This window comes from Oxyura jamaicensis, chromosome 5 (assembly GCF_011077185.1).
Source record: "Oxyura jamaicensis isolate SHBP4307 breed ruddy duck chromosome 5, BPBGC_Ojam_1.0, whole genome shotgun sequence".
NCBI classification, from domain to species: Eukaryota; Metazoa; Chordata; class Aves; order Anseriformes; family Anatidae; genus Oxyura; species Oxyura jamaicensis.
This window is the reverse complement of record NC_048897.1, coordinates 9,029,816-9,054,689: the sequence shown is the minus strand read 5'-3', so window position 1 is coordinate 9,054,689 and position 24,874 is coordinate 9,029,816. Positions and strand designations below refer to the sequence as shown.

General features: G+C 37.6%; 1 protein-coding gene across 3 annotated transcripts in view; it reads right to left on the bottom strand.

The window, feature by feature from the left end:
• Nucleotides 1-24,874, bottom strand: part of CHID1 (chitinase domain containing 1) — a 96,553-nt gene that overhangs the window by 69,092 nt on the left and 2,587 nt on the right. For all 3 annotated transcript variants that reach the window (XM_035329222.1, XM_035329223.1, XM_035329221.1), the window contains exons 2-8: nt 23,614-23,780; nt 22,779-22,925; nt 21,800-21,932; nt 20,726-20,770; nt 19,190-19,296; nt 18,268-18,329; nt 9,067-9,159 (exon numbers count right to left, since the gene is read on the bottom strand). In XM_035329222.1, coding sequence (XP_035185113.1) covers nt 9,067-9,159; nt 18,268-18,329; nt 19,190-19,296; nt 20,726-20,770; nt 21,800-21,932; nt 22,779-22,925; nt 23,614-23,724 — 698 coding nt within the window. In that variant the 5' untranslated portion in view covers nt 23,725-23,780. The remainder of the gene's footprint in view (nt 1-9,066; nt 9,160-18,267; nt 18,330-19,189; nt 19,297-20,725; nt 20,771-21,799; nt 21,933-22,778; nt 22,926-23,613; nt 23,781-24,874) is intronic.

Here is a 24,874-nt window from a genome sequence, read left to right as displayed (position 1 = left end):
AGAATGCTTTGTCAAAGGCATGTTTTGTCAATTTTAGACAAGTCATGAAGACTCACATCAGGCTATAAATTTAACAGTATGAGCCTCTCCACCTTTTTAGACATTATTTTGGAAATGTTTGATTGGTATTTTAAATCACTGAGACTAACAGCAAGCCTACAAGTCTCAATTTAAGAACAGAATGCCAAAACCTGACTTCCATATCTTCAGCTCCCTCCATACCTTTTGTATCACCCTTTTTCAATAATAACCAAAACAAACAAAAACTTATCTAGATTTCTGGCTTACCTGAAACTTTAGTAGGAAGTCTTAAAAAGAGTAACAAGCCTTTAAAAAGTAGAAGATTCCAAAATTTTCCCAGGTATTTTAACAGTATTTTGCCATACAATGTTATTCTTCTTCTAGTATTCAGCTTAAGACTTCTTTATCAAACTAAGAGCATTTTTAATCCTTTTCTTCCATGCTGACAGAAAGACCAATTTATCAGTCACTTAACCCCTGTTGACATATTTGAAGACTTACACCTGACACTTTTTACTCTTTTTAATATACAAAACATGGTCCTTCAAACTTTCTTCATAGGAGGCATTACCTATGTTTAGATGTTTTTCTTACTTTTCTCTAAGCACTTCCATTTTTTCAAATCTTCCTATAAATGGTACCCCAGACAGTCTGCCATGAGATCTCCCAGCACTGAGAAGTGCAGACTAATTACTTTTTGTCACCCTGAAAGCTCAATGCTAACTTATCTCAGTATCAAAAATGTTGCTTTCCCCACAAACAGCAGCGTAGACTCAGCATTTTGAAATTCTGATCCTTTTCCAGCACAGATCTGCATGGAAAGTTCTTCACATTATGCATTTATATCTCTTAATTCTCCCTCCTTAAAACAGTATTTCATGTATTTACTTAATCTCATGACATTAAACCCATTTTTTTTTTTTACTGTTTCTGAAAAACCTCAAGATCTGATCACATTCTATTAAGTTTTTGCCATATTGTTGTTTGTTTATATATTTTTAAAAACCATCTTGTACCTTCTACAAACATAAGCCAAATCTACCAGCCACAATATCTTAGGAAAATGTGTTAGGTGACTTTCACATGATATATACTTCCCTAACACTTATTTGGCCCAGATTTTACAGAAGCCCAGCAACCTGGATAGGTAGCCACAAGACCAGCAAAGACTGATTTTATACTGCATATAAAACAGGTCCAATATATTCAGAACATACGAGATTTGTCAGGCATGTGCCACACAAGTGATATGTGCAGTCCGATGTGTTCTGCTCTATACCATACGGACACATTTCTGCCAGGAAAATCTAAGGACCACACCTTGAAATAATTTCAATATATCGTTCAAATATAGGGTTTGAGGAACCCTATGTTAAGGAAGAAGTAGGCAATTTAGAAGGGTCCAGAAAAGAACAATCCAAGTCTAGAAATCTGACTCAGTAAAACATTAAACAGAATTCAGTTTATTTAGTGCATGCATGATTTGCCCATGGGTCCCCCCGGAACGTCACCACAGTCTGACAGTCACACATCTGCAGAGCAGATTCTTTTAAGAAAGCTGGGCACTTAATGTCAAATTCATACCGAGATCCTTTGCTTAAGAGATGAGGAAACACATCTTACATGCACTAATGCTTCTCAGTTCTTCTGAGAGACGTGAAACTATGAGGTTAGGTGTACCCGTTATCATAGACGAACACGCTTGGTTTTAATTTAAATATTACTTTGGCAGACACTATCAGTAGCTGGCCAGGAGATAATTCATTCTTGCTAGACCGCATGCAATTTACCTATACTAGCATTTTTGAAAACTTCATAAGGGCAGCAATAGCCTCAATATCTTGTTCACAATGTGCTACATTCTTGCCAATTACCCAAATACCATGTCCTGTAAGGACATACTGCTCAGTTACCTCTGGTTTGTACTAATAAGCATTTTATTAAGACACAAGTAAGAAGAGCGGCTATTTTGTATGCTATTTCTTAAACCACGGATCAGGGTCTCATATACTTCAAGCATTATCATGCCAGACTTCGTAAAATTACTGAAGCATAAAGCTGCCTTGTGTTACTTGAAGCTTCTTAACAACTGAATCAATCCATTTTTAAAACTGAATTACATGTATCAATCATGATTAAAGTGCATACCAAACTCCAAACCTAAACAAAAGCAGCAATCATTATTTTAACAGGCTTTTTACCTATAATGGCAAACTCTCTTCAGAGAGAAAGAAACACTCATAACGGTATGTTATTGTTTAAGGGCTTTCATGTGTTTACTTCAGACTTTACTCCTTCTGACTTATAATTTCATAGAACTTTTAGAAAGAATCATCTGCTATTCAAGGAGCAGCTACTGCCCTATAACCTAAAGACAGGTATTGTAAAAGGATATCAATCACACAGGCAGTAAGTTGCTTGTTACATATCCTAAGCATCAATATGCAAGTAAAAAGCAGTGTTCTATTATGAAGCTAGTGATGCAGCCAATGCCATTTTTTTATTGCTACTTTGTGCAAAGGATTCTACTTCAGGGGAAAATCAAATTCCAAGAAAAACAATCACTAACAACCCATCTGTAAATATGGAGTTACTTAACACGGTGTTTAGCCTAAATAACATTTTTTTAATGACAGGTCTTTCAAATCTGATCTTTAACTGTTATGCAATGATTAATGTTTGTAATAAACTATAAATGCCAGAAATGCACCTAGTTAAAGTACAACCAAGTTTCAAGTCCCATTTGCCTTTTTTACAGCATATTTAACCGCAACTTATACCTCTATCTATGCGCCTTTTTAAAGGCTGACTCCTAATTTAAACAAAATAACAACAAAACCCAACATTACAACAAACACAAAGCAAAAAAAAACGAACAGGAAAGACTAGTACCCCTACCAAACCAAAACAAAGCATAAAGGTAGTTTACTCCAGCACAGCTACCCTATTTGGAAAGAGGCTTGTGATACAAGTAATAAACACATCCACACAGATTTTGCCACTGTAGTTTCTTCAGTAAAATCACTGAATTGGTTCCTTCGCTAGAAATATATGTATATATATATATCTAAAAATAAAATCACATTTAGAACCATATATTTAAGCCAGGAATTCTATCAAGCACAGGATTAGTCAGCACAAAGCATCACCAGTTATTTGGTGACCAACAAGCAGAACATGCCTGGCCACCCACTGCTGTTTTAGATCCAGTATTCACAGAGTTTCTACATGCATCTGCATCCATGCATGCTAAAAGCAGTAACACTGTCTAACATTTTGAGGCAATCTGTTGAAAGACAGGCTGGAAGCCTTCAGCAAACCATCTGCACTAGCAACCATTTACATAACACAACAACCCTAGCACCTCTTCTCAGACACGCACAACCACAAGTCTCCCATCCCAAAGGAGAGTCACTGCGTAACACGCACACACTTCAGATGACAGCTTTGTCTCCTACTGTTTCTCCCTTGCAGGTCACTTATGTCTGTGGGAAAAATCATACAGTTCCTGGACATCAGGTGGATGGAAGAGCTAACTATCTTATGTTTGCCAGCAAGGTAGCTCCACATGCATTCTCTGGGACAGCAAAGCTTGCTAGCAAGATTTCTGCCTCCCCATACATTCCCACCTCTTCATTAGGTCAGTGTATCTGTCTCCAGACAATGTCATAAACAGACACATTAAAAAATGCTAAATATATGTATACAAGGTCTGCTTCCCCCAGCCTCCCCAGGTGAGGCTTTCCTTCAGCCCAGAACATTTCAAAAGCAAGCCAAGAGGCAGAGAGAGGCTTTACAGGATCCTTCAATTATGAAAGCAAGCTTCAGCTAGTGAATCTCTTAGTTTAAGTTGTTTGCAAAAGCTACATCTGAAAAGTTAAACAGATGACCCAGCATTTCCTCCCTGCATTATACAAATGATCTCATGTACAGTGATGCATTTTCCAGACTGTTTTCCTGAAGCAAACCAGTATTTTTAGCTCTTAAAAGTGTCTCTTCTCAGACAGTGTTTGCTGCCAGACTGCTTTGATCTTAATGCAATTCAAAGAAGTATAAATTACAAATTCTTAAATAAACTGCTTACATTTAACTATGCTCTCTTTAAATTTTAATCAGGGTAGAACACAAAAGAAATGATGTTTCAGCTGCTAGGATCACAGCTGGGTAGGGTATTCCATGTCTCCTTTATCAGTCCTTTGCCAGCTGTTGAACTCTAAAATATTATTTGATTCTTGATGATACTTATTTCCATGTCTTTTGCTGTCTTTTTGATTAACAGTCTACAGTGACTCCAACAAATAAAAGATGTAAGATGCATTAAAGGACACTTCAACTGTGTGGAAGTATTAAAACCCAAAGTGAGTTTCAAGACACAAAGAAGCTGACACAGGATTTAATACACAATGGAATGCAAGTTTCAGGAGAAGCCTTTTTATCCTATAAATCAAGATTTTCAAGTACAGCTACAATCTAAAAAGCAAAGCAAGGGAAAAAAATCAGGATTCTGTTTGCAGATATCATTAGTCCAACAGATTTCTAAGCTTTAAAGCATGCGTGGATTGCGGACTTTTTAGGATGTTTCCATAACTGATAGCTGCACTTTCAACTACCTGTTTACCCAAGAAGTTGAAGTGTTTCTTCTAATTAATGCATTAGGAAGACAAATGCAAGACAAAGGCTTATATAACAGTATTAATCTAAAAGAATGTGACTAATTATTCTCCTGAGCAATCAAGGTTTATGATTAAATCCCAGAAACCTTTGGAATGCATAAAGAAACAAATTGTTTTAGAGGAATGAGACCTTTCAATTCTTTCATATAAACTATGGGTTTTATTTCCCAGAGCAAGACAAGGGGACTACTTCACTACTCTTTTATAGACCAAGGGCATTTAAGGGCAGGCATGTAATATATATTTCATGTCAAAAATTTACCTCTGACAGACAGCTATTCCCAGCTCCACCTGTAAGAGGGCAGCTCTAACTCTCAAGTCACAAAGTTGTTACAACAGCGAACCCACTATCACGTCAATATTCAGGACAGCAGCAGGAGGGGCAAGGGCAATGCACGGTCCAAACCTGGGTGTGGTGTTATACTTCTAACTAGTGCTGACAGGTACTGTAACAAGGCAAACCCTGACCAAGAGGAAACATGAATGCAGAGGGCTGATACTAGCTTCAGCTTCTTTTTATGGATTAAAAAAATTAGACTGTAGAAACACATGTGACTGCATCTAAACAGAACAGACTTCTGTCCTTCTGGGCTCAAGACTGAATCCAGTAGCAGCAGTATCACAATAAACAGCAATCTTAAGGTCTGTGCTGTTCTCCACTTGCTTGCTAACACCAGGAGTGGATGCACCTTATTGTAACCACTGTTCACAGCAATTACCTAAGTTTCAACACTGCTTATATTAGCATTTTTAAAAGTATTTGTGTGATGAAGTGATTGATAAAGCATTTCAGAAAACTGTTTCAAGTGTTCTCCTTTGCTTTATCTGTAACAGACTACAATTAATAGCAACAGAAAATTGCTTTTAAAAAGGAACTTCAGATGGGATGAAATGGAGATCATAAGACAGCAGCATGAAAGATTAGAATAAATGACAGGGATGAGAGAAGACCTAGTTATTTCTCATTGTTTTTGACTCAGCTGAAGCAAAAGAATCTCAAAGTATTCTGTTATCACCACTGAATACCCAAGTGATGCAAAGTTGTACCATCCCACAATTTTCCAAAGAAATCTGCAAGAAATGAACAGAATGAATGGCAGTGGCCTGCCAACGTTGCAAAGGTTATCTCATGAGGAAGGATCAATTTTCCAGGATTTAGCTTCCATGTCTACATTTCTAAGTTCTGCAGTCATTCCTGTGTGACGCAAAGATTTAATACAAGAGATAAGTAACACTGTTTTACTTTCAGACATGCTAGCACTTCTATTTAAAATTTCTGTGGTAGTAACGAACATCTGCCCAGTAGCTCTGATTACTTGCAACACGTGTGATGCCTCACCCCAGTGAGGATGTTCTCATCAAAAGCTCCCTCGTTTTTAATATCCTCAGCATCTTCTGCAAATGCTGCAATTTCTGCCACTTCCCCACAGCTTGAGCCTTCCCTCATTGTGCTGTGATGCTTACAAGAGGTTCCAGATGTACATAATGCAACAATGAAGAGGATAGGTACCATGTGCAGGACTACAGTCCTGTAAATACTCCACTGACCTAGCAAGAGTATGGTCTCAGGACTCATCTTGGCCTGAATTGGATTTAACTCTTCACAAGATTTGAAGTGCAGCAGCTTACCTAACTGCCTCAGGGTTATAGGCTGTGTATTCTGATATAGTGAGACCATGGAAAACACAGAGTATGAGGAGGAATAAGGAACAAGCCACACTAAGTCTAGAAGAAAGAAAAACAAACACCAGCAAAAATTTCCAGCCACATATGGAGGCAAGGAGATTTTGCATTAAATTGCCTACCTCATTTTGATGGTATAAAACATTGACACCATGCAATAGAGAAAAATAATAAAGAAAAATCCTTAGATACTTTTACAGAAAAGAATCTGCAACCAGATTTCATCCAGCTATTGAAGAACAAAATTACAGTTGGGTATTATTCTGGACTTACTGTCCTAATTGGGCAGAAAGTATGTATGCTACATTCAGGATGCTATTTGGACAGGGTTTCATCACTAACGTACAGCTGAGGTGACAACAGAGTGGAGATGCCAACTGCTCTCAACACATAAGCAGCTTTTTAGTCACCTACATGTTGTCTGAATCGTCTTAGCAGGCAGCATTTAAGCTCTGCACTGATCCTTATAGGCAGAAACGCTTTGTTTCTCCCTCATGCTAAGGGACCTCCCCACAGTACTCAGTGAAAAACTCTTTAGATCATTGCAGAGAAAAGGCCAGTTGCAGAAGATACAAGGCATTTACAAGCTTGCTCGGGCATTCTATTTTCTCAGCCTTTTTGGCACCTTGAAAATTAATGTATTCTGAAAGATTGCAACAGCCTACAAGAAATGTAGAAGCTTGTCCAACACCATCCTGGAACTGTGCTGTTGAACTGTCATAAAGCAGTAGTGACTGTAAGCCAGTAAAACAAAAAAAGAGGATGTTGTAACTTTCTCTCTTGCTGATAAATCTCACCTAAAAAATACCTAATAATGGCTTTCCATTTAAAATTGACTCACATTTCTGAGTTTTCATGTGCAAATGCAAAACTGCCAAAGAAAAAATGGAAATTTGGAAAGAAAAAAAATATATGTAATTGCTGACTATGCTAATATTATAAATCTTCCCCAGTTATCATCATCAGGAAGTCAACGATATTTGCACAGTTACAAGGAGGTACTATTCCACTAGGTAATATTCAGAGATAAGGGACAAGAGTGATATAGGATCAGCACGCATCCTATCAGTCACCTATTCTGCAGTTAGCACAACACTTTGGAACACACTGAGTTACTTTATGAGGACTGTTCCACATACATAATCCTATATGACAGGTCATGCTTTGTCACTGCAGTCCTGCATGACAGAAGTCCTCACCTTAAACAAGTAAAAAGCCTATCTTAAACAATTATAGTTACTTGGATTACCTTATCCAGAGTAAGAGGCCATGCCATACACTTAACTTCAACATTTGGCCTATCTACAGTGTAACGGGCACTCATTGACTTTGAGGGGCAAGGAAAGGGAGATAGGAGTACAAAGGTTTAGGATCTGAGAGTTTATGGGATCAGACAACCCCTGTTAGCGCAGCTCTTTGTAAGGGATGATGTATTCCTTGCAGTATATCCTTGTAACACTATTGTGCATCATGAACACTTGCACACAGTAGGACAACAGATAGCTATGCTCACAATGCAAAGATGCCAGGCATCTTTTGACCTGAAAGGGCACTCAAAGGTGAACAAATGTTACCAGATAGTTCTGCTGGGAGATGGATATTGGCAAAACTCCTGTTAGTAAAGCTTTATAGCATTAGCATGGCCCAGACTTCAATTTGAAATGACAGCACTGCTGTTCTATTACTCTTCTAATCTTCTGAATCACCCTGCACCCAAATGGCTTCAGTTCTATCTGCTCACTCTTACGTGGATATAATCACTGATAGTCTCATCCTTCAGTGTTTCACATGGTCAGTCTCCTGAAATACAGAAATGCTGCAGATCCATTGACTTTCAGAAAAGCTAGAACAACAGTACTAGAGAGATACACAATGGAAGAATCACAGTTTTATCACATGTCTCAAAGACAATGTAGAATCTTTTCTTAAAAATACAAAACCATAAAAAAAGATCCAAATTCCTTTCACATGTACTGAAACTACATTCTCACTTTCCAGTTTTGTTGATTTCTTTGTCCCCCAACAAATATAATCTTAGGAAGTAAATATCTCCTATAAATACGGAAAGATAAGAACTCCTTACTGTTCTTGAACCAGAAGAGTTCATCAACTGGCATACATATCAGATTCAAATCACTGCACAAATAAGCAGAATAATTAACAATTCTAAATATTATCCTCTTACTAAATGCATTTTTGGTACATATGAATTACCAAGTCAAAACAAATAATTTTAGAAAAAACACAGCACTATTATAGATATATTTCCTTCCTATAGCTCTGCCTTTCTTGCTTCAAGAACAAGCATTATCTATCATTGCTGAAATTGTGCCCAGAGGCTCAGAAAGCTTTTTATATGCTACTTTTATGATATCCTTTTCACTCCTTGGCAACAAGTCATTAAGCTCCACAACTGCTTTGCTCTTCTCCTGGAAGTTCTTACCAGACATTATGGGTTAACACCACAAAAGGAGGTCCTTCTGCAAGTTATTTTGATATCAAAAGTTCTAAGTTATACGTGATCACATGTAGTTACTAAGACTCCACAGTGCAACATGCATGAAGACATGACTACCATTTTCTTGCTTCACTTCAGCAGCACAGCTACAAACAAAGCTTTGATTTTATTGCGTAACAGACAAGCAAGTATTTTTCATCTGGAACCTACTATTTAAATAGGAATACTCACCCAGCTGCAACTGCAGGAGGGATGACCAGTATGAGTTTTAGTTGTGCTTCATGGAGAGCTTCAGAAAGGTGAACTAGCAAGTGAATCAACTCCCTGAAATATAAACATAGTGTTAGGGGGACAGACAGAAAACTGGTGCTACTGATTGACAAGAGCAAGTTAACAGGTAACAGCAGAAATAATTGAAAAGATGCAGCTGGCAAGAGATCCAAACACGTTTTCTAGTGAATGACCATAGCAGAAGATTAAAGGCAGACTAAAAAGGGTTTACCCTCTTATAGGACAAGTTATGCTGAACTGCTGGAGATAGTTTTATTATATCCTGTGACCTCCTTAAGGCTAACACGTTCTATTGTAACCTAATGATGAGTTCTTAGCACATAAAATCTTATCAGAGCAGGTTACCCCTTGAAGTCATATTCAGTAAAAAGGATGAATCAATAGAAACACTGTTCTGGAACAAGCAACTGTTGAATGGAATCAAGTTGCTACTATACTACCACACATGAGATCTGCAAATTTGTAAAGATGCTTTCACAGCAAGACATGCAGTATTCAAGGCATGTTTCTAGAAAGAGGCCTCAAATAACTGGTTTTTTGTTTGTTTCTCAATATATTACTGTTTAACTACAAAATGACTTGAAAATGTCATATCTGGAAGTATCATCTCCCATATGCATAATTTAAAAATTTCTCACAAAAGCTTTTTTCATATCCTTATTTCAACAGAAAAATAAATTCCAAAAGTCTCTTCACATAAATTGTTTCTATCCTTCTCAACTTGAATAGTATGTTAACAGCAGACACAAGAAATGAGAAAGTTTAATGGTTATTATTTTCACGTTAAGAGGAGTCCAATGTGACCTTCAATTCACACCATAAACATGGCCCTTCTGTGTGTTTTATATCATTTACATCTTCAGGACAATATCAACTTCCCTATTTATCCACCAGCAGAGTAGATCCACAAAGGCAGGCAGCTATCAGCAGGGAATTCAACATCTGTTCAGAGCTATGCTTAAATGCTTAAACTTGATTAGAAAGCAACTCCACAGCCCACTTCAGCAGGGTGGAAAAACTAGAGCAGGAAAGGCAGGATATACACAAGCAAACAAGTTGTTTGCTCCACTTACCAAACCGGATTAGACCTGAACATTCAAAAACAATTCTGGTACTGCAATACTTCAAGGCAGTATCATCCTAGAAATATTCTTCTAAAATCATTTATTTTCTGTATAATTATCCATCACGGCAATTATAAACAATACTTGACTTACACAATATAGACTCTATTCAAAAGTAACCAAGTATTTTTATTTTTGCTGGAACAGTTCAATACCCACTGAAAGCTTCATAGGAATGCTACAGAAACCTCTTAAATCCTTGGCAAAACCAAACAAAACAAAAAAGCAAGTTTTATCACTTTCCCAATGCCATCAATATTTTGTGCTTACAATCTGCAAGTTGGCTGTGCTGAACAGCTCTTGCCAACGAACCAGTGCAGTCACCTGTATTTCTCATCCAGGGGGGCACAAAATTACAGGTATCAGCTCTTAGTCCATTTGCAGCACATACTCCTACCATTCTTACGCTGGGAAAGCAGCAGCTTTCCCTCCCATTCCTTACCATATTGCATTTCACATTAAGAGTGTCACTATTCAGACAAATCAATTACGGCAGAGAAGAATCCTTTTCCACGGAAAGCATTCAAAATTACAACAATAACACATTTATCGACTCAAAGATACACATCACAGCTCTCACATGACACAGTCCTATCAAAAACTATAATCAGTTTTAGAACTAGCTAAGCCTTCTTTAATACCGATTTCGGTCTCACGGCTAAGTGACCTTTTAGCTAATTATGGCTAAAGTAGTACAAATATACCCTTTATAAGATGTCAAAGATGCTACTTGTAAGATGAATTTGATCAAAGAATCAATTCATCTGGTACTGAGATTATTCTGCACTCTTCATCAGCAGAATCTCTTCTCTGCCTGAGTGTCCTTGTTAGCTGTAGGAACTCAGACCTCTGCACCATAAAGGAGGGGCAAAATAGGACAAAAATGTAACATAGGTGCAACATCAAGATAACAGTTTTTTGGTGTTTTTTTTTTTTTGTTTGGATTTAGAAGCAAGGCTGACACCCCAACCCCTGCTGCAGCTTCATATATCTGCCCCAGCTCCTAACACTTTGCTGTACTGATGCAGCATAAGTAAAGCAGCTGGAACTATTTTGAACCAGATGCAGCAGAAAAATAAAAGTCAAGCCAATGTTAAATCCCAGGTTTCCCCCTTCCTCTGAAAAGTTAGATGCTGATGGTTGGTCAGCAGAGGTAAATATATATATGTTTATATACACACATGCACACACACTCAGAAAAGCAGGGATGCACTCACAAAGAGTGACTGCACAGAAGTAGTCACACTTTTGAAATGGAAAGGCGTGCAGCATAGGCAAGCCTGGCATACAGCAACTCTGCAACTGTAAACGAAAGGCAGAGATTTGTGGCCTGATACAGAGCCAGAGGCATGGTTGGGATTCTCTTTATTCTGGAGCAAGCAGACAGGACTAACTAAAAGCAAATTCCATCAAAACAGCTTCCACCTCCCATCTTCCCTCCAACAAATCCAAGCAATATTGTTCTGGACAAAAAAAGTTAACCTCAACTAGGAGTAGGTCAGAAAGAAAAGGTATAGCAGGACAGATTCTTACTCAAGAAACTAGATTCACATCTACCCACTAACCTGTCAAGCCGGGTCTCTTGGCTCCGAGACCTTTATTAGCAAATCAGACTGGATTAATGGTTCAAGAACTCATTTAGGCTCACTTCTATTTATCAGACAAGATAGTTATGTAAATCAAATGTGCACTCTTCCCTCCTGCCCAAAACAGCAATAGCAGAATGCTCATTTACTGTGTGCTACAAATTAAAACTTTACTGGGTCCCAGTAGTGCTTTCCAGTGATCTAACACAGTATTTTCCCATATTACCACCTGTAATTTTGAAAGAACTACTGACATTTTAAACATTATAATGAAGTGCAGGGAATTAGGAATAGAATCAGTCTTCCTGAAAAGGCTACATTAAATGTTTACCAGAGACTTCAGCATTGTCAAATTTTACTTCAGAGTAGTTACTAAGACATTGGCAGCTTTAAGATCATCTTAAACTAATTAAGGTCTAACTCAATTGCACACTGTCAGGCCTTCTCTTAGCACTATCATGTGGAAGGTCAATTTTTAAACATTCATGATTTTGAAGTATCTTGTCCCCTGTGAAGTATGCACACCTCCAAATTTTCCTCACCCAAAGTTTGAGAGAAAGGTTTTTTTTTTGGAACTCACTTTTTCCTAACTCTGCTAATCTATTGTGTTTGGGACATCCTGTAAGAATTTACATTGATGCGTAAAAACAAGCTATCATTGTATCTGAAAAGACTCACAGAAGACACTTAAGACTGTTAGATCCTCACCTTCAGTTACGCGACCCTTCAGAACCCTGCAACTTTCTAACTTCTACCACTTTCTTGTGTAAGTCAGTGCACCCTGAAATTTATGCCTTGTCAAGAAAATTGGACAGAATAAAGCTGTCTGCTTCAAGAAGAAATTGCCCTTTTGTGCCATTTCATTGCCTAGTTAATACCAGAAAACTGGAGTGAATTATGACAAATCTTTGATTAATAGATTAATTTTTTCTGGGACTAACATGAAGGATAGAACTGCCAGAAGAGCTTTTTGCTCCTATATTCCTACCAACATTCATAAGATGTCTGAAGGTCATCTTCTGCAAGATTTGCAGCACGTGGTGACAAAAATCATATTTTTCAGACTGATTCTGTGTGATGGCAGTGCCATCTGTCAGCTGATGCCAGACTGAGCAGAATAATGTGTACACTTCTACGTACACTATGAGATTCTGATAGGCACATTCATGCATCCCCCTCCTCCCCCCCCCCTTTTTTTTTTTTTACATGACCCAGGTTGGGAGGGAGGAATAAAAGAAGCAAAAAAAAAAAATATCCACACAATAAATCCACACATGAGATTAGCAAAGGAGACATTGTCGTGTCTGGCTGTTAACTAAATCAACTGAGAAAGCAGTTCTCCTGCTATCTCAGTATTTCTGCCATGTGTATTTTTCTAACCTTAGTCACCACAGCACGAATAACTGATTTTTTTTTGCAATAAAATATTCCACCAATAAAGTTCTAGATAAAAAAGACAATTATATAATTAAGAAGCAGGCTTAAACAGTAAAAGGCAGTAAAATATATTAGAATTGAGGTAATGTTTGCATTGGATACATTGGCTGACTTGTTCAGAAAGTGATTTCCTATGTGCTAGAATAAAAGACGTAAAGCTGAGTATTTTTTCACTGTGCAGTGACTGTCAGCAAGACAGAAGGGAGCAAAGAGCGTTTCCTTGCAGTTAGATGGAGTCTTTTATCTCACAAATTTGACTTTACTTATCTGGGTATCAGTAATTGGAAGCTTCTATTCTCAGAAACCACAGGAAAGAAGGAGGTACCTACAGAAGGCTCCTCCAACGTTATCTGTACATTTACTGCAACCTGACCTGGTCAGCCCCTACAACTTAGGTCCACACACACAGCTCTGCACAATCCAGGTTATTCAGATGGAATAGATGGTATTTCAGCATCTAAGTCTAAGAACCTAATGCCATTTTATACATCCAAAGGTATACAAAATATGCATACACGATTGCTGTGCAAGCCTCAAGGCATCCAGGGCCCCCGCACCCTATGTGAGCAGCCGGAGACCAGGCTGCTTCAGTAATTTAGCATAAAGTCAGGCAGCTATATCTAGGCACATAATTCTCTTCTATAACATTTACACTCAGTTTAAAAAACAAACAAACAAACACATTTAAATGATTATATAAGAGAAAACAGCATGAAGGACTAATATAATTTGAGGCTTCACTTTTCTGAGCATTACAGAGCAAGAAAAAACAGCAATCCTAACCCCAAATAAGAATGATTACAACATTTAGTTTTTGTTCTTGAAAACAAAAAATGAATTAAGTTGGTTCCACTTAACAAGATGTTAACATAAGATACATAGTGAATCTAAGACTACATAATTTCATGTATTGCTGGATGCCAGCAATATAACTTCCTAGCAACATTTCATTTCTGGAATACCAGCTAGGATAAATAGGAAACTGAAAGCTCTTTTTAGTCAACTACTCATTCCTTGCAAGAGAAATTTCCATTTTTTTTTCCAATGATGCAATGAGAACCAAAAATCAGGATTTTTTTCTAGAAAGATGCAAAGGGTTGAAAGGGAAGCAGATCAGTTTGCCTCTTAAAAATTTGCAGTGGTTACAGGTTCTCAAAGAGGCTGGTGACAGACGTTATGGACTACAAGAACTATGCAGAGAACTCACACTGTTACCTCATTATATAAAGATACTTTTAAAACTTCATAGTCACAAGGCCTTCAGGAAGTTCATTTTTCTAGATTCCTTTACAGCCTCATCTGCCTTAAGAAATACTGGTACACTCATGTTTAATAGCAAATACCTCTGCCAAAAAGTATCACGGCACATCATCTTTAGAGAGCAGATGCTGATGTCACAGTTGAAACACAGCAAAAGTGCTTCCTAACTAGATCAAGCACAAAAGTTCCATAAGCAAATCCCACTCTCTAGACACTGTCTGATAAAGAAACCTGTGCTGTAAGTATTCCTGCACCACACTAAGGCAGTCCACAGAATGGCATCATGGGTCTTTTTCATAATGGTACTAAAAGCAGGAACCATTTCCAAGGCTTTCTCCTCAACGTGGATACATAAAAGGAAGCACTAAAATAATTGAGTGCCATTTTATGATTTATGCATTTAATAGCTAGAATATCCACTTACTCTAGGTTTTTAAATATGAAAAGCATAATGCCCTTAATTTTTTAAAAACATAGATCCCAACACCAATCCAAAAGGAGAATTTCAGAGTTCTAGTTTCCTCTGGCATTTCATAAGGTAAGCCGATAGCTGCAGCTTAACCCCAAATATTTTTATGCACCTGAGTTGAATCTCCATAACTTGTTGTTGACTGCTTATGCAAGCTTAAGAATATTCCGTGTATTTCCGGGGAAAAAGCATGATCTGATTTTTTTATTATTATTATTTTTAAACTAACACACATTCACAGTAAATGGTAGGAATAAATTGTATTAGTTAGGCAAGTCTCCTTGTACTTTCACACAGCTCTGGAAGCAATTTGAAGGCAGACACTATCTGTGCCTAGGAGCATCATTATGATCTATGATCTTTTATTCCTTTACCTAAGAATAGGTTAAGCTGTTTTCAGGTGTTTGACCTTATAGGATCTGAATGAGGAAATCCTATACAATGTACCTAACAGTTAATATCCATGCTCCACGTGGAACATATCCAATTGCTGTTGTATCAAGGCTTTGCATCTCCAAAGGATAAAGGGTTATCTCTGTGTTGACACCTACCTGACAATTGTCCCTAAATCTTCTAATGTTAAGAACATTCTTCACTATAATGGTGGTTGTTGCTTTGAAAAGATACAATCAGACAAGGGTCATGTAGGAATCATGTTACAATACTGCCACTCTGTGGACTAAAGAGCTCATGGGCTGCTCTAATTCTTTTCTGGCAAGTCCAAGTAAAGCAAAGGGGCAGTTGATGCTTACTGATTTTATCAGGACTAGTTCTGCTCTGCTATTCAAAGGAAAATTAACAGATCCCGGAGTAAAAGCATTCAATATGCAGTAAATAAATAAATAAATAAATAAATAAAATAAAATAAAAATAAATCAGGCTTGCCAAGACGCTAAGTTCACTTAATTCTGCCCTTAACATCTGTTCAAACCACCTGTTCACGCCAAAAATCACTGATGGGGAATTCCCATGTGACATTGGATACCAAGCAATCCAGTTCTAGAGTGAATAAGTAGCAGACCAATTGACTGTTATTGTAAAATGAAGACAAGGGTCCCTTTACTTACAAATATCGTGAGACAAGTTTTTAATGAAGTGCTCCTCCTATTTTCACAGAATAACTGCTATTTCACACATTAGGGTAGCTTCACTTCAGCACTCTGCCTAGATTATCTTTTCAGAATGTTTTTCATTGAGTAGGCAAAGCATTTTGCATCTTAAGCACCCCAACCATTTCTAAGGTGGTGGCAATGAAGTGAAAGAAAACACACGTGGGTTTACACCTGTTAAATCAAAAATGGTGTTGAAGAAGAAGAAAATATGCAGGTCATAACTTTTGTTTCTACTCGGGTCTTTCTGCCAAACATTTGCTTTCAGACTTTTGGTTAGGATAATCCTGAAATCTTGCTCACAGGTGGCCACATATAATCAAACATTACAGACTCAGAGCAATGGAGACAGTTACCACTCTGCTCGATGAGAATCACCTTCTTCTCTGAAGGTATGGGAAATAGTTCATGTTCCAGTTTAACAATAACTGAAAAACACTGAATATGTAAGTGATGCTCCTAAACTTTGCCCAAATAGCATTCTGGTACCAAAGGCTAGAGTAACTGCATTCATCTATAACCGTCAGTTCTTACCATACAAGATGGGACAAGCAAGATGGGACTGTTTGAACCAGTACTACTCCTGGCAAAAAATTTTAACCATGCAAGAAGTAAACTCAAACCGGAACTAATAAATATGCATGTTTGATACTTGTTTGCCATTTGCAATACAGCATTCTGTTGTTTGTATGCTTACATTGGTCTTCAGTGAGCCTTAAAATTGCAGTAATACAGTCTGACTTACATTCATCTAAGTTAATTTACAAGAAAAGCATTGGTTTTACTGAATAACAGTAGATAAACTGACCACTACTCCCAACATTTGGTTTGCAGTTACTATTTGTTTAAACCACTTTATTGACCGTCTTATTAAGAGATTGCAATAGGTCATCTCCATACTGAGCTCTGGATCCATCAGCAACAACCTGGCAAATTACCCAGTTGTGAGCAAGAGCATCTAGTTTAAGGTTTATTCATTCCGGTGTAAATGGCAGAGCCCCTGGCAGGGCTACAAAGATTCAGCAGTTTCATTCTCCTATAAAATCAATACTTAGGAACAAAGGAACAGTAGGAGCCCTTTAATAGCACACTCCATTCCAGAAATAACTATTAAATACCATCAGCCAATATTCTTAACTATTAACTATCCAATACCTATTACATACTACCAGCCAATATCCTAAACAGAATAACTTGGAGAAACCTTTTTCAAACATTAAGTCTTCCACAAAACATAGACTTTGTTGTGGCACTTTCTTCTACGCCATTTCTCCCTCCCAGACCTTTTAAGCAACAGAGAGCTATTAGGAATACTGTGTTTTAAGGAATGGATGTCTGAATTTCCCAAGCCAAAATTTTCAGATTGCTGCATTGAATGATTCATTTCATCCCCCATTCTGCCTTTTCCTCCTGAAGCAGCAGTTTGTAGCTTGCCTTACCTTTACTCTGCCCAAGACATTAAGACAGCCAAAGGGCTTTTGCTCAAGGAAAATAGATTACAACATGTCAGGAAACAACTTAATATAGATAAGCCCTTTAGTTTCAGCACATACCATAAATTCAGTTTCTGTGAAACTTCACAGCAGAATTACTAAAAGATAGATCAACTACTCCAAAGTTTAAAGAAAATAATGTTGTGCTTGCAAAAACTGAAAGTAAGTTTCTCCCTAGGTTTTCTTCAGGTTGGGGATTTTGATTCTACTTTCAGCACACCTAGAAGATCTCCATATAAAGTTTTGAAAGATTTCCTAAACAACTCAAAGTTGGTGCTCTTGAAAGTAACCACACTTCCAAGGTCCACCCAGTAACCCTTATCAATCAGTGACACAATAAAGGCCAGTGCCAGCATCTAAGTGCTGAGGTACCCTCTTCACTCTTGCACAACAGTAATATCTTGGAAAACTGAAATGTAAAAAGCTAACGTGGTCTGCCAGGTCCACTGTGAATATTAATATGTAACCTCTGAGCTCATGAAGAATAGAGTTGACTCTTCTCCTTAATTCTAAGTCAAGTGGAACAATCTCAGTTGTCCTCGTGCGGAGTGTATTTATTTACAGAATATGACAAATTCAAATCAACATGGACAAATTAAACTTTAAACAGATGTTTCACAAGAGGTAATTTTTAGGAATTACATCCTAGAGACTTGCACTTACTTTTGCTTTTGATTTCCCAGCTGACTCCAAACTTCAACTACAAAACCATCAAAGTTTTCATTCTAAAAAAAATGAATTGACAACAATATACAGTTCATCACTATGCTTACACTTGCATCAGAGATAATACAATATAGAAGCATGGTTACATTAGTTTTTCTTGCAGTATTACAGATTGAAAACGCTTCATATTCTTACAGCAGCTTCATCTAATGCAGCATTTCATGAAGAAGTCAAAAGTGAAGCATAAAGTATTTAACAAATCTGTAAAAGTTGAAAATCTCTATAAGTTATGCATGATTGACTTCTACTTTCAGAGGATAGACCAGTACCACACTGGGAAAAATATCGCCATTAATGAAAGGTGCTTGTGGGAGAGGGAGTTAGGAGAATCTTATCAAGCAGAGATGGAGTGCTGACAGTATTAAACTAGTGGATGCTACTTAGTGTCTTTGCTAACTACTGTGCATTGTGCAAGTTAATTAAAGCAAGAAGCCTTAGGTCCCTTACCAAGGTCAGTCTCTTGATAAGGGTGTGAGCCTATCTTAAGAAACTGGCAGAAACTGATCCTGTGGATCCAGGAGCCAAGGAGTAACCTAGTCTGTGCAAAGACAAGAGGTCAACTAGCGGTGACGAGGAAGAGTCACCAACCTTTATCCCCATGAACCCCAGAGACCACCACCAGGAGACACTGCGCAAGCGCAGATGGGAGGAGCTTATGGAAATGACTTCTTGAGCTAATTGCTGTACTTCATATGTACAGGAGTTGGACACATACTAGAATATACTATTAAGAATCCTGCTGTTACTGTTTCAAATAGAATTTTATAGGATACAAAACTACTGGAAATGAGGAAATACACTTTAAAGAAGGAATCAGAAATCATACTGTTTTATAAGCATTGGTTAAAAGTCTGCTTACCTTGGCTAGTAGGACCATGTTCTTGGAAAGCTCCTCTATCTCATCCTCGCTGCCAAAAACACTCTCAAAGTCTTGGTAAGTCCAGCCATCAAACAAAATTCTAGGCACTATCAAGCAAAGAAGTCCATCAGTAGTGAAAAATAAAAATTTATTATCTACACTGAAGTATTTCTGCAGAAACAGAGAAGTGTAATTTTACAGCAGATACCAACAGAAGCCAACAATCAACATACTTCATAGCTAAGATCACTGCACTTTATCAGCACTGAAATTGATAGTGCAGAACATTCTTCTTTGTTTTATCGTTAGTTAAGCGTTAATTGTTGTGAGTTTTAAGAAAAGGTCTATTCAATTGACACCTGAACTATCACTTAGAATCTTTAAAGAACATCATTGAGAAACATCAACCCTTCTGTAAATTCTGCTTCTCTTCTACCACAAGAATAGCAAGATAGAAGAGTTTGCCTCAAGCTCCAATTTGCTCTCATGTACATAGCCCTATATTACTTCATTCCTTTGCTGCTCTCAATAACCTATGACAAATTTTTATTCTGGAAAAAATGGGCATTTGAGTGTAGTCTTCCCCCCTCCCCCCAACACATTTAAAGCATTAAAAATGTAGTCAGACAAAAGTCAAGAAAATTGTTGGAACAGTCGACAGACATGCTGACATGCACCCTGGAAATGCCAACAACTCATAAAAAAACGTGTCTAAGCCCTTGCCTAAGCCCACCAAGAACCTAAGAGTATTTCTGAAAAGTCTAGAGGCTTCAAAGGCTTTATCATCTGGCAGCTGAAGTAAGTTAGAATATCTGACAGAGTATTCAATTTTTCTAATCTGTTTCAGGTTTCATACTACTTTCTGAAGCAAGAAGAGTTTCACTGGCTTCAGCACCCTACAGTATTCTTGCTATAGACACACGTAGAGTTCAGCATTGCGTTATCACTGTAGCAGTGTATTACATTTTCCCTGAAGACACAGGCTGTGTCAGTTCCCTTGAGGTCTCATCTTCAAGGGGAGAAAAGGGTGCAGGGATGTCTGATTGCCTCAAATTTGGATTTTTATTCTCTCCTTTTTTAAAGAGTGGAACCCCTAAGCAATAAGCTTGAGGACTATTCCCCAGGTAAGCATATCATGTTACATGTAAAGTACCTCACCAAAAAGGGCCCAGTGGCCATGGGTTTGTCTAGAGACAAGAAGCTAAGGCAAAATATTAGGGCACCAACAGGATTAACACTTCGATTAGTTAACTATTCATAGTTAACTGCTTTTACTTTACTTTTCAAACTTCTTCCTTCATATGGCTATGCTCAGGTGAATCCCCTTTTCGTATATATACCTGGAACAAAACTTTCCTTTGGTCTGCTAGCAGTCAGGTGAACCCCCTTTTCGTATATATACCTGGAACAAAGCTTTCCTTTGGTCTGCTAGCAGTCAGGTGAACCCCCTTTTCGTATATATACCTGGAACAAAGCTTTCCTTTGGTCTGCTAGCAGTCAAAGAAGATGAAAAGTAAACACAAAAAACAGGCTCACCTATTTTGATATTTTTGGAGCTTTTTCTGACATCTTTCATCCAGCCTGTCAAACAGTATCAAGTAAGAGAACAGCTTTTAAAATATGGGTATGTTGACAATGACAACATATTTTGAAGCAGTCTTCACATAATGTGGCACAGTTTCACAGTATCTGCCTTCCTGCCACAGGCTATTACTTCATAAGCAATGCAGGGGAAACAGACTCTGATACACAGAAACTAAAGCTATTCACCTCCACCACAGCACAACTAGCATTTACTACAATCTTACAAGACTCCCTCCCCAAACCTTCCTCCTTGCTGCTTACAATTCTGCAGCATCATGGAAAATAACTCACGGCCCACTGCAAACAACACTTCTGTAACCACCAGTCACCACTTAGGAGGAATGCATTTTGTTTGGTTAGGTTTTGTTTGCTTTTTAAATTAAGATGCTACTTTCAAGACTCATGACCATTTTCTCTTGGCAGTGATTGCACTAGAATGAATTTGTTAGTAGGCACTAATATAATAAGAACCTTAGCTCTTTCAAATAGATTCCACAGACATATCTTTCAATCAAGTTCAAAAACAAGCTACTTAGTTACTATTTAAGAGCATACTAACTGAAACCTGGAACCTCCTGAGAAGGGAAGTTATCTTCAGATGAAATTTATCTTTCATTCACAAAACAAACTCACCAGAAGTTTTTTTGTTTGTAGTAGGGAGGAGGGCAGAGGAACAGGTAAATAACTGCACGGTGCAAACACCAAGGACTATTTCTGTCTGTGCAGATTCTTTGTTTCTTCCATTTTCAAAAGGGGCTTTGTAGATAGTCTGCTGGAAGAACTAATCTTTCTTATTGTTTGGACAGAAGCTATGAGCATTGGTGGAATCAGGTGAGAACAGAAAAGAGCTCATTCTGAAAGAAACTTCCAAGCTCATTCTCAAATAAACTTCCCCAAAATGTAATAGATGGAAATACTTCACCATGAGGCAGAGTGAGAACAATCCACATGCATGTATTACCGAAACTACACATCAGTCCACAACAAGAACAGTAATTATATTTGTAATGCATATTCAAAGAAAACCTTTATCAGCATCGTGGAGCCCAGTGAACTGGAACCTCTCCTTCCCTTTTCTTCTCACTTGTAACCAGACCGGTGAGATTAGTGTAAACTTGTTTCCAAATATTTTGGAAATGTCATAGCCATGGCTGTTCCACTTGCAAAAGAAAGAAGAAAAAAATGTGAGAGGCTCACAAGCCAGATATACAATCCACTTTTTGACCAATAAGAACTCTAATACAAACATAATTATTTGCTAGATCCCCATTTGTTAGTTTGGGGAAACCTTCTATGACATTTTTGTTTAAATAACAAAGCACTTTTAAAACTCTGACAGCTACATGAATGTCAATCTTCAGTTTGTACAAATTCACCTGAACTAGAGAAATTTGTATGTAGATTCCAACAGACATTTGAACTTACAGGCTCTGCATTTATGTCCAACAGAAATTGAGAAAGGTAAAAGTATACAGGGTACCTATTTCTCTTTTGAGCAGTGTAAGAATGAATCAAGTAATGAATCATCCTCTAAACAAATGAATCATCCTCTAAACAAAAGGAAGCAACACGTATTATTCAAGAGAGAACGCTTTGAATAATAGCAACTGGATAGCAAAAGATATAAGTTTGACAGCAGTATAAATTTTTTACTGTTTATTTAGAAAGTTCAAGTTGGTAGCTGCATAGTATGAGGACACTTAATATTATTGATCTAGTATTACTCTACTGCAACTTCACCTGGCTTGATCATCAAGAACACACGAATACCTCTGTTTTACCAGTGACAAAATGGGAATGACCTAGATATCCTACAAGAGGTGGGTGGGAAAACACGAGTTTAAGATCACCTGAATCCCAAGCCAGCTCTTGAATAATCCTCTGACTAGGTGACCAGAAATTCCTACCACTCTAAACACAGTTTTATAGCAGGGATGATAGACTGCAGATTAGTACTGTCTACTGCATGTTCATTCAAAGCACCAATTTTGTTTTATTAACTTACAGGAGTAACATATCCCAGAACATCTCCTGAAAAGTGTCTTTCCTTCGTCTTGGAACAATAACTTCTGTGTTCCAGTATGATATCCTTTGCCTTTGGATCCACAACTACCAGACCCCGCTCCCGCACTGTTTTATCAGAGTGCAGCACCTGAGGGGAGAAGACACTTTGTAGAACCAACTGTATGCACTAGCTACTTTCAAGAGTAACAGACCTCAAAAAGAAAAAAAATGATGAAGTGACATTAAACTGCACACTTCTTAAATAATTTGGAACAGTTTGATTTAAAAACAAAACTGGAAAGAGCTTGGAAATGATTTGCCATTGTCACTAAATTTACCTTGTTTGCAAGGCTAAAAAAAAAATAAATCAGGAATTGATAAGATTAAACATCATTCACCACAGCTGATGACTGGTACATCCATAGCATAAAAAGCAACTCTACAAGCTGTTTAAACATGCGGTACAGTACTTTCAATGTCAGAGTGAGGGTCTAGGACAATTCCTGGCAGTTAGACACGTTTTGACATTAGCACTTTCTAAATCTTTTCTAAATCCTGGTCTAGGACAACAAAACATGAAAATAATGCAAATGCAGAGAAAAAACTCATCTACTATGAACGGCCAGTCCTGAAAATCAATAAAAGGTTTGTTTCAACCCAGAAAAGTTGAAAATGACAGTTTCAGGTAGTTTCATCTGTGAGAACAGGCTTCATCGGAAACACATGGTTGCTTTTAATACAATATGGAAAGAATGAGAATCACTTTACCATCTCTTGAAGTCTGATTAGTTCACTGCACATTTTAAATAAGAAGAGCATTCCGTTATTTATTTTACCTTTTCTTCCAGTTTTTTTGTAGCACCTTTCTTTGCATCTGTTTTTGACAAGGTACCTTCAGCTAGCCAGCAAATCACAGCAAACGAAAGTGAAGTACAGAGAAGCCTCATGGTGTTTCTCCCAGTGTCAAGTTTCTCCTGCCCTGAAAACGTAAGGGTTCAAGTCTCTGCAAAAAGAAAAGAATAACAGTTAAGAGAAGAAATTCAGTCTTCTTGTGTAACAAGAGTCAAGTGTTTGTGTTATCTTCTGCCCTCTAGAATCAGACTTACTAATGCAGTTGTTTTAATACTACCTTGGGTCTTGTGGCAAAACAGAGTATTTTAGGAGATTCTTACATGTATCACAGGGAAAGCCAGTAGGATGCTTGCAGCTTTCCTTTTAAAGGATCCCTAAAGAAATACAAGGTTTTGCAGCTGAAGCTGCAATAAGTGTCTGCTGCCCAGAATAATTACAGCACAGCCTTGCCTATTCCAAAGCATGTAAGAGATACCATTTGTTTCTGCTCCTGCCTTACCCAACCAACAACGCACAAGCTAAATAAAAAAAAAAAAACTGCAGTTGTCTGTTTATAGCTATGCACCTTTACTACAGCGAGAACTTTCCTTTCAATTCTTTGCCAAGGCAGTGATACACACTGAACTGGGAAAAAAAAAAAAAAAAAAAAAAAAAAAAAAAAAAAAAAAGGCGCACATCCTTTTGGTCTAGAAGACCAACAGTTTATCCCAGCTCCAGACAAAAGTATTGAGAAATAATAGAAAATAGTTCTGTTCAGTGCTGTGCATCTGCCAGAACTCAGTTCTGTCAGGAGACTTTACGAAAAAAAAAAAAAAAAGAAAAACAATCTGGCTGGCTGTATTTGCGCTGCCATTCATGCACTGGTTTTCCAACCTAGTTTCCAGAAGCGGGTAAGATGGAAAAAGAAAAAATACTTTGCATTAGGGCAAGTGGAATAGAAGGCAAAATACCAAAACTGAGAAAAGGAACCTGCTGCTATTGTGGAAGCCCTAAGGATAACAATGAGATTAGCTTTCATCTATAATAAACTATCAGGTCTAGATGTATATCTGTCTACTTCTTGTAACTGAGATCCTAATGGAGAAGAAAAAAAAAATAACTTTTTCACAACTGTCTGAAGTTTTGTCAAACATATCCCCTTGCTCTCTTGTTCTTAAAAATAAATAAATAAATAAAAATTCTCATGCTTCCTGTACGACTGAAGAATTAACATTTCTGCTACTCCCTCTGAAAACTTACTAGACC